We start from the raw sequence: 10,303 nt of genomic DNA on the forward strand, positions 1-10,303 counted from the left end.
TTTGACTCTGTCTCTGTAACCCTGTGGAGGGATTAAAGGATCAGCTCCTGATAATTTCTCCCCCTCTGTCCCTCCCTATCTGGCTGATTCTCTATAATATTCATCCTGCTTAGGTGGTGCATCGTGTCCTCCTCTGAACCAATATCCATGCTTTTTAAACTCTGCTTTTTAATCATCATAAAGCGGCAGTTTGTGTCCCTGTCTCAGTCACGCTGTCTTTCGGAAAGTCCTGTAAATAAATGACTAAGTAAATGAAACCCTCTCCATCAGGCTCACAGATCTTCCATTAGAGATTGATGAAAGGCACCAAGAGGTTTCTTTCCTCCTCTTGGTGTCAGGAAACAGACATAAGAGGTTGGGAGGCATCTGCGCTCTGTGGTCATTAATCAGCCGAGATAATTGTAGAGTTTCAGTTGAGCTACAGGGGTTACCGTACGTCTTTATGCCGCTGCCCGGCCAACCACATCCACCCACTGCAGGGTCAACGTCAGAAGGCCAGCTATGAGGATTGTCTGCGAGGTGGAATTACACCGCCGGTCCTCGACTCGCACGGTTCGTTTGTCTCTACTTTGGTAGGGATGGATTTATTGGATACCTGAGAGAGCGTTCTCTCCTTCCCCTGCACTCTCAGCAGGCTGCTTCCACAAACGCCTGCATTATAGATGAGCTTCTGGCAGCTGCCACACTCTCACAGCGCTCAGGTTACCCCCAGTGGATACACAGAGATATACTACATGGGTTTGCACAAACATGCAAACATTAGCTACACTAGTGCCCATAAATCTTCACGTAGCTTCCAAAAGTCAATATTTCATGTATTCGGATAAATTGGTCTTTGACATTTTTCTCTGGACATCTGAAAGCTTTTATTAGCTGCTTATTAAAATCACTTAAAAGAAAATTAGAAAGTCTGTCTGTTGGAAGTAAGATTAAGTGTAGTTTCTTTTGTATTATTTTGTATTGGAACTACTAATTTTTTTAAGTTATCCTTTTAAGGGATGACCTTGTCCATTTCAAAATGTTTTTAAAGATATATAATCTAAATTTGTAGGCAGATGTCCAGTTCTTATAGCAGATTCTGTCTTATCGTGCCGCACTGTTGTTTGGGACATCAGAGCAGCATTTAAAATATGTTTTAGTTCTCTTCCTACCACAAATAGTCAATAATTGTTAGCTTATTAATGATTAATGTTGACATATTGTGAGAAAGCAGTTGCTCTAAAAAAGTGATTTTTACTAATTTAAAATGACAACAATTTACAATTTTTAACTTAGATTGCTGACTAGCAGTGGTAACAATGCTAAGCAGTTATGTCAAAGGTTCTCCTCAGGAGAATGTACTTTTTCTTAATGCTAACATTTCCTAAAGGCGGCCAACTTTCCCAAATTTAACAAGCTTGAAAACCGTAAAGGATAAAAATGTGCAGCTGTTCTATTTTTTTGTTCAGCCTTCCTGTTATTCGTTGAATGTCTTGCTCTCTCTTGAGCTCACTAACTGCCTGATTGAACTGCAGAAAGGCATCACCATCATTAAAAATACAGTTTTGCTTTAAATAGCCTCATAGATCTAATTTCAAACAACTCCCTGTTAGTGAAATTAGCTATGATTAAGTGATTTTCAATCCGTAACGTACTTCACCAAAGAGTGTTGATATCAGTAGCACTTTGAATGCGGTTTTCATCTGCTCCTCAATCAAGGCCGATAAACCTGAAAATTATCACCATGTTTGAGTCATGAGTGAATTTCTCTCTTTCAAACTATCATTGGGTTGCAAAAGTTTAACTTTTTTTATTTGTACAAAGATCCTGCTGTTTTACAGGTGATTACTAAATAAACCACGCAGTTTGTAAAATGTTAAAAGCCACAGTGGTCAACAAGTTTTATAGAATTTTTTTTATTTCTGGCACCTCCTAGAGGCATTGATTGAAATAAAAACACGCTGACATGAAGTCTTACTGATGAATCTGGCCTGAGGTCATGAAGTTAAAGAGCAGAAAGAATGAAAGCTATGTCATCTATATTTTTGCTTTCACAGTGCAGCGGTTACTATTTAATAGTCCTAACCTGTAATTAAAGATCCAACATTAATCATGACTAAGAATTTAGGAGACATATTTTATGAAATCTCTTTTAAAATCTTTCCATCCTTATTCTCAATTCTAAAACCAGCAGTTTTTTAAATAATTTCTTTTATAAAGGCAAAAAAAGAATGCTATCCATACCAACCTGACCCTATGTTAACATTTGATTAGCTTAGTAGTTAAATTATGAATTATCTTTTATTCACCTCATCTTTCAGATTTTCCTCTCACACCTAGGCCTGGTTACAGCCTGATCTACAGAACTCCCTGAAAACATGAAGTAGGCCAAAAGCAACACTTAATTTTCCAACGTAAGTCACTGGCAACTATCAACCTGGAATAGGGGACAATGCCATTTCAATTGCTTTGAGACGCCGGTGCACCACAGTGAGAGGCATCATCCACAAATGTAGAACACATTGAGCAGTTGCTACCAAAACCAATCAAACATCACGACTCATATAGGAGGTTACACAGAGGAACCCAGGTCTGAAGCGCTGCAGGTCACTTTAGGTCAGCGTTCGTGATGCAACAATAGGAAAGAAACTGCTCAACAATAAGGTTCTAGTCTACAGAAAGAGCACACATGTATGTCTCCTGTTTCTAAGATTATCTTGAAAATCAGAAGATTATCTTGAAAACCGAAAGCATCATGCCTCCAGTCAGACCTGGTGGCCTAGGGCTGTTTTTCTCTTTAAGCAAAGCAATGATGACTCTTAATTTTCCTCCCAACCAGTAAATCCTAAAGGAGAATGTCCCACCTGTAGTTCCTGGCCTGAAGCCTAAAAACAGCGTTTGTGCGACGGATCAATGGTCTGAATAAATAACCGAAATTCTACCTCTGGTTAAACAAAAAACAAAAACAACAAAGGATTGTTTTGACCTTAAACAGGCCACTGTTAATAAAAAAAAAATGAATGTGGTTTAATTAAAACAGTTCTATGAAGAGTCGCTGATATTCCTCAAAGAAACCTCAATTTTTTATTCTGAACAGGAGTGACCCTCTTTTGTTAAACTGATGGTTTTGCTTCTGAAGGTATGTGTGGTGCTGCTCTACCACAGAATCTACGGTAAGCAGAGAGAGTGGGCCGTGTGTGCCAGATGTCTTTTCTCTCAACCTTTAACCCTTCTGTTACCGGTCAGGGATCCCAGGAAAGCCCCAGTCTTATCTGTATCTGCGTGCAGCTGCTCTGATCTAGCTGTTTGCTTTAGGTTTCCCTGAACGCTATTGTTTGTATTTAGAATTCTGTCTCTCTTGTGCTCATCATTTCTGCCATGTTTGCACGTCATTGCCTGAAATGATGACCATTAGTGTAATCTCTCTCAATCCCCGATCTGTGAAAGAGGATGAGAGGATTGAGTTTTTGTTTGTAAAAGTAATTTTCTGACATTGCAGCAACATCTGTAAAAAAAATGTCTTTACAATTTAATGAAGCTATTGTTTTTTTGGTTTTCATTTTTATTCTGCAGGTGTTTATCAGCATCCAGAGAAACCAGTGCGTTAGGACGCATCCCTCCCACTGAAACGCGGCTGCCCACTCACATGCACGACACCATGGGCAGCTCCCCAGAGGTGCTTTCCTGGACTTCCTGCCCCAGTCTTTTGGTGGGGAAGCTGAAGGAAGAGCTTAAACTCACTGTGGTTGGGGACAACATGAAGAAATCCAACTCTCCTAACGCGCAGCCTCATCCTCCTCAGGCCTTGCCTCCTACTTTACCTCCTCAGATCATCACAGACCTCGCCCCGCCGACGAACCTGCCCGTTCCCCTGCACACGCCCGGCCAGGATGAGGACTCCGTTTTGGGGGGCATCAGCCCAGGAAACATAGCCCTGAGTGTGGATTCAACGCGGAGTGAAGGTGGACACTTCGATAACAGCGTGCTTCAGCTGCAGGAGCAGGAGGAAGCGGGTTCACCTGCTTCCTGTGAGCACGGTGGCTGTGGGAGTGGCATGGATGAGCAGGGAGAAGGAGACTGTCCGGTTGACCGAAGCGAAGATGGGAGGCCGAGCCACCCGCGGCACCCCGACGACATCAAGCTGCACTTCCAAAGAGCCGGGCCTGGGTCTGGAGGCTTCCTGGAGGGCCTGTTCGGCTGTCTTCGACCCGTCTGGAACATCATTGGGAAAACTTACTCCACAGAATACAAGCTGCAGCAGCAAGGTTTGCTTTTGGTTTCATCTCTCCACACGGTGTCGGTTTAACAAACTAAATCCTCGCTGTTTAATTAAAAGGCTTTGGCTCTTCAACTCTTCTGAGAAACAATCAAACGGTTCTGTCCTGTAATGTACTCCTGAAACTGTAACTGAATATCTGTCCCCAGCTGTAGTCTGAGGCTGCTGTGCTTCTGTCAGTTAGAATTAAGGTCATGGGTAAAGGTATATTCACCTTGCTGCGGGGCTGCCTGCTTAGACTGGATGCTCACAGTAAAGATATGCGTCGAGGTCGAATGAGCTGAAGCTTTCATTGGTTCAGCAGTGGGCTAAAAAGAGGCAGCATAACTTCTCCTGGTCAAAACTGGTTGTAAAGCAGCAGATAGAGGGAAAAGGCAGCAGTGCATCCTGCAGGATCTTAGCTTTGTTTTTGCTGCACAGCTTAGTTGCAAACAGTTCACAGAAATAGTCCCGCTTTATGAAGATGTCATTTTCAGATTTTCGGGATGAGTGCTACAATACTATGTTCGGTGGAAGGCAGTTCCTGTAAGTTACTTAGTGTCAGAGGGGGGACACCCTGCTGATTTCAGCTCATCCATGGACACCTTAAAGATAAATCTATTTATTTTTTTATTCTGCGTTTGTTGCTCCTCAAACACCCTAATGCCACTCTGCGCAACTTTCAATGTTACCCGAATCCCAAGCAGCTGTAACGATAACTTGATTAAATGCATGTTTTTTGTGGTTTAAAAGAAAGTAATGTGATAATACGACTGTAGTAGGATATTTCCCACCTTTATGGGACCTAGATCCTGCAAAACAGAAAAAAGCAGAAACGAAACTTTAAATTCTCTTCGCACTTAACTATATTATAATGAATTTACTTTACTTTAAAATAAAGTTAGATTTCCCTTTTTATAATGCAGTTACAAGCACGGTTTGTCATTAAGTTGCAAAGGATCTCAACAGAAAGATGATCTGTTTGAATGGTGCAGTGAAATCTTACACCTTCAGATGCATACAGTAAAGGAAAAATAAAGCCATTTAAATAAGAGAACGCATAATGAATTGGTGACATTACAGCAGCATTTTCTTTTTACAAATGTTTTGATAACTTAAGATATGAACCAGTCAGACAGGCTGCCAAAAAGCCTGATGTCGACTACTGATCAGCCTAGTTAATGGAACTATGGAGTGCAGTATGAAAGAACCAAGCTGGAACATTCAGGATCATTCTGGTGCAAAAATGAGAAAGATGATCACTAAACCGGAATGTTTGGTAACAAAATGCTGCAAGGTTTGGATTTTTTTTTTGCAAATAGAACTGAAGTTTTTCCCAAGGATGAAAGAGGATTGAATTATGACCATTGGCAAATATTAAGAAGTTTTTACCTTTAACAAGTAAATAAAGATGTAAACTGAGCGTCTACAATCAGTGCTAATCCAAGCATACATTCAAATCAATAAGTTAAAAAACATGTTAGCAGACCTTAAAATATGATAAAAATATGGCAGAGTGACAGGTCAGGTTATTTAACAATTGAACTGGTTAATTAAATGATGTCATAATGATTTATCATGGTCTGATGGAGCGCTTTCTGTGTGTTTTCTTTAAATATATAAGATTAGTATAAAGATTCTCTTCCTCTTATAACAAAAGATAGACTAGCTTATTTAAGATTAAATCAGAACAGAACAATAAAATGCGACTGATCTTGTGGCAGACATGTGGGAGGTCCCGTTTGAGGAGATTTCCGAGCTGCAGTGGCTGGGCAGCGGCGCCCAGGGAGCCGTCTTCCTTGGCAAGTTTCGCTCCGAGGAGGTGGCCATCAAGAAGGTGCGGGAGCAGAAGGAGACGGACATTAAGCACCTGCGAAAGCTCAAGCACCCCAACATCATCAGCTTTAAGTGAGCTCAAACAGCAGGACTTCTTACCTGTTACCCTGATGCTGTTTTTTTTTTTTTTACTCATTCTCTTTTTTTGTCCCAATCAGAGGGGTGTGCACCCAGGCGCCTTGTTACTGCATCATCATGGAGTACTGTGCACAGGGTCAGCTGTATGAGGTGCTGAGGGCTGGGAGGAAGGTGACCCCCAGGCTGCTGGTGGACTGGGCCACAGGAATCGCAGGTGGCATGAACTACCTGCACCTACACAAGATCATCCACAGAGACCTCAAGTCTCCCAAGTGAGTCTCTGGTTTAAATGCTGTTATTACATGAGAGGATAGACATCCTCCTCAAGGTTTTGCTGTTTTACTCTAAACTTGATCAGGTTTCCAATGCAGTCTGGAAATGATGGGGTTTTATTTTAGGGTTTTAGAGTTATAAAATAGTCTAAATAGAAAAGCTTGTATTTAATCCCTTCGGCTCTCTTCAGTTTGACATTTCCTCAAATGTTACACTTAATAAAAGCAGGCCGCTCCTCCCCTCCTCCTCCCTCTGTCTCATCCTCTGCAGTCGTGCCTGCAGCTCTGTCTCTCTAATCAATATCATCATGCTGCAGCAGAAAACACTGTATTAGTCAGCAGAATGATGGCTGGCTGAAAGCTCTGTAAAAAGGTCAGTCTCATTTAGCTAATGGGATGATTCAGGAATGCTTTTCACAAGAAAACACTTCAGTATACCACAAAAAAAACAAGATACGGTTCTTTAAATTCAGCGAGAGAAGAAGCTTTATTAACAAACTGCATCGTTAACAAAAAAAGAAAACAAACAAAAAACTGCTAATAATGCTGCTCCTTCTGTGTTTCAGTGTTTTAGTGACCCACAACGACACTGTGAAAATTTCTGACTTTGGAACGTCCAAGGAGCTCAGCGATAAAAGTACAAAGATGTCATTTGCGGGTACGGTGGCGTGGATGGCCCCAGAAGTCATAAGAAACGAGCCTGTGTCAGAAAAAGTAGACATCTGGTGAGCAGCAACCCACTCCTCTTTTTGAATAAAATAGCATCTAATAAAGTGATTTATCTAATACTGCAGTTTTTCTGAACCTTATCAGGAACTGAGTCTCCATCCTTGTGTTCTGCAGGTCATTTGGAGTTGTGTTATGGGAGCTGCTCACAGGAGAAATTCCCTACAAAGATGTGGACTCGTCCGCCATCATTTGGGGCGTTGGTAGCAACAGCCTACACCTTCCTGTCCCCTCTACCTGCCCAGACGGATTTAAAATCCTCATGAAGCAAACATGGTGAGTGTTGACTTTACTCTGACAGCTGCTTGCAGGTTTTACTCCACGACAAATCAACCCCATTCAACATTCTCCTCAAATCCAGGCAAGGGAAGCCGAGGAACAGGCCTTCGTTTCGTCAGATCCTCCTTCATCTCGACATCGCCTCTTCTGATGTGCTGGGAACTCCTCAGGAGACCTACTTCAAATCTCAGGTTTGCATTTCAGACGAGATTCCTGCATACCTGGTATTACTGTGTGCACCTGTCCTCTCGCAAGCATCTTGGAAAAATGTTTGTTTGCTGGAAGATTTTCAGTTTTTTTTTAAACTTCTTTTGTTTTATACAGGAAATTTCATTTAAAAAGTAGCACAGTATGGAAAATTAGCCAGTCAGTCCTCCTTGGGCAATACTTTTTATATTTCTAAACATTTGAGCACATAAACACAATATTCTGTCCCTCCTGATGAAAAAACAGCGTGTTGGTCAACAGTAGCTCCTCTTCTCTAAAGGCCAGATTTAATGGTTTGGTACGGTGGTCTTCCTTTTTAAATGGATGCCCTTCTGTTAGGTTCGTATTTGTGCCTTTCTCTTCTTGTTTTTAATTAACAAATTAAAAAGTGCTCTGTGAGACGTTCAAAGGATCACCAGGCTTATTTCTCACCTGGCTTATGTGCCCCTTCTTCTTCATGATGCCGTTTATTCCAATAAAACAAAGTTCCACCTTTTTAGTAACGAGGGAACATCGGATGATAAGTGATTGTGCTGAATTTTGGATATCAAGAAAAGAATAGAATAGAAAATGCCTTTATTGTCACACAATGGGGAAATTGTGGTGTTTACAGCAGCAAAAGGTTACAGTAGAAGTACTCACACAATGTGCATCTTAGAAAAGAGTATAACAAATAACAGATAGGAAAGTAGAAACAAATAGAGTATTGTACAGTGTTTTTACAATATCAATACTCTGCATCTGGGGAATAGATGGGGTCTTTCTGCGCACATTCTTAATTTTTTGGGGATTTTTCTCAACTTTGTTATGGTGGATGACTTGGTTTTGTCTGCAGCTATTTCAACTCTATGTGTCTCACTCCATCTTGGTTACAGGCAGAGTGGAGGGAGGAGGTGAAGAAGCATTTTGAGAAGATCAAAAGTGAAGGCACTTGCATCCACAGGCTGGATGAAGAGCTGATCCGCCGCAGGAGGGATGAACTCAGGTCTGTCAGCAAAGGCGACCATGAATTAGAAGGTAAACAGGAGACGCCAGTTTATAGATATTATACTAAATTATTATTATTATTTTGCCCTGCCAGGCATGCTCTGGACATCCGGGAGCACTATGAGAGGAAGCTGGAGAGAGCCAACAACCTGTACATGGAGCTCAGTGCCATCATGCTGCAGCTGGAGGTCCGAGAGAAGGAACTGATGAAGTACGTTGATGTTGTTTCCTTACAATAAGGCTTTACTGGCTGATACTACATCAGTGTTTCCAGAGTTCATTCCTGTGATGCTGCTTTGCAGGCACAACTCTAAATATTTGTTCTGTAGTTTCATCGTTTTTGTTCCCTGCATACAGTTTTCATTCTTATCCTGTAAGGCGACTGTTTTCAGGGGAAACTAATCAATCTTGTTTTGTCTCTCTAGAAGAGAACAGGCAGTGGAGAAGAAATATCCGGGCAGCTACAAACGTCACCTGGTCCGGCCCATCGTCAGGTCCAACGCTGTGGAGAAGCTCATCAAGAAAAAAGGAAGCATCTCACACAAACCTGGAATGCCGCAAACTAAAAGGTCTTGTTTGAATCCACCATGATTTTTAAACCATACTTGACACACACACAAAAAAAAACATTTTAAATTTTCAAAAAACAGTTAACCCAAAGAAATCACTTACAGGTTTTAATGCTGACAAAAGACAACCCCCATAAACTCACCGACAAACAAAATAAGCCAAACATGTCATTTTAGTTAACCTCTGTAACTATTTGTTTTTATTCTTTTAAGTTTCTTTCTTTTCTGACAAGATACAAATAATTATTTACATTTAAACTTTTCCATCTTATAGATCCAGGACAGCTTATTAATGTAAGGAATTAATCAAATGCATAACGTTAAAGCTGATAATCTAGTATTATTTATCAATTGAAACAGCAGCAAAAATCTGGTCTTGTAAAGGTAGTAAGCAAATTGTTATTATGAATCTATAAAGGCTAAAACCAGCTGTGTTCTTATTATCACCACCTGCTGGACTGCAGGTATATTGCAGTTTATCTCAGGCTGATTTAATTTAATTTATTTAACTTATTATCTTAAGGCATACGGTGGTCTTTAGAGGAAAAGAGGCTTATCATAATATTAACCTTTTGCTATTTTAAGTTCAGTGTTTCCCTGAGGTTCACAAATAACAAACCTACAGCTCTATAAACCACAAATTAATGGGAAAAACACTTGAACATTTAAGTAAGGCAGCGGTTTGGGGATTTAATAACTGTAATTTAATAACTGCAGAAAGATCATTGAGTTTGAATGTCAGCATGTACACATATTAATGGTCACATGTTAAGACCCCAAATGATTCTACTTGCTCCGGTAATGAGCTCCTGATCTTAAAGGTTGAAAAAGCTCAGATCCTTCACACTAATCTTTTGCTACGAACTAATTAAAGTCGAGACTTTAATAAAACAAGAATAATAGTTCCAGTCAGAAAAAAAAAACATAAGAATAATTGAACTTTATTGATCTCACATTTGAGAAATTTACCTCTGCATTTAACCCAGCAGTGGGCTGCCATCGTGGGGCGCCTGGGGAGCAAACAGGGGTTAAGGGTCTTGCTCAGAGACCCAGAGTGGCAGACTGTGGTAATGGGGCTCGAACTCAGGATTCCAAGCTCTATCATCTAGCCACTA

The 10,303-nt window shown here is 40.8% G+C and overlaps 1 protein-coding gene across 3 annotated transcripts in view; it reads left to right on the top strand.

Moving 5' to 3' along the window:
- The window catches only part of map3k13 (mitogen-activated protein kinase kinase kinase 13), a 43,897-nt gene that overhangs the window by 28,399 nt on the left and 5,195 nt on the right, over nucleotides 1–10,303 (top strand). For all 3 annotated transcript variants that reach the window (XM_015386110.1, XM_015386109.1, XM_015386108.1), the window contains 9 exons: nucleotides 3,553–4,244; nucleotides 5,959–6,142; nucleotides 6,229–6,420; nucleotides 6,987–7,145; nucleotides 7,264–7,422; nucleotides 7,508–7,616; nucleotides 8,508–8,617; nucleotides 8,714–8,830; nucleotides 9,045–9,188. In XM_015386110.1, coding sequence (XP_015241596.1) covers nucleotides 3,626–4,244; nucleotides 5,959–6,142; nucleotides 6,229–6,420; nucleotides 6,987–7,145; nucleotides 7,264–7,422; nucleotides 7,508–7,616; nucleotides 8,508–8,617; nucleotides 8,714–8,830; nucleotides 9,045–9,188 — 1,793 coding nt within the window. In that variant the 5' untranslated portion in view covers nucleotides 3,553–3,625. The remainder of the gene's footprint in view (nucleotides 1–3,552; nucleotides 4,245–5,958; nucleotides 6,143–6,228; nucleotides 6,421–6,986; nucleotides 7,146–7,263; nucleotides 7,423–7,507; nucleotides 7,617–8,507; nucleotides 8,618–8,713; nucleotides 8,831–9,044; nucleotides 9,189–10,303) is intronic.

The sequence above is a fragment of the Cyprinodon variegatus genome, unplaced genomic scaffold, assembly GCF_000732505.1.
Source record: "Cyprinodon variegatus isolate N-32 unplaced genomic scaffold, C_variegatus-1.0 Scaffold356, whole genome shotgun sequence".
In the NCBI taxonomy this organism is placed as follows: Eukaryota; Metazoa; Chordata; class Actinopteri; order Cyprinodontiformes; family Cyprinodontidae; genus Cyprinodon; species Cyprinodon variegatus.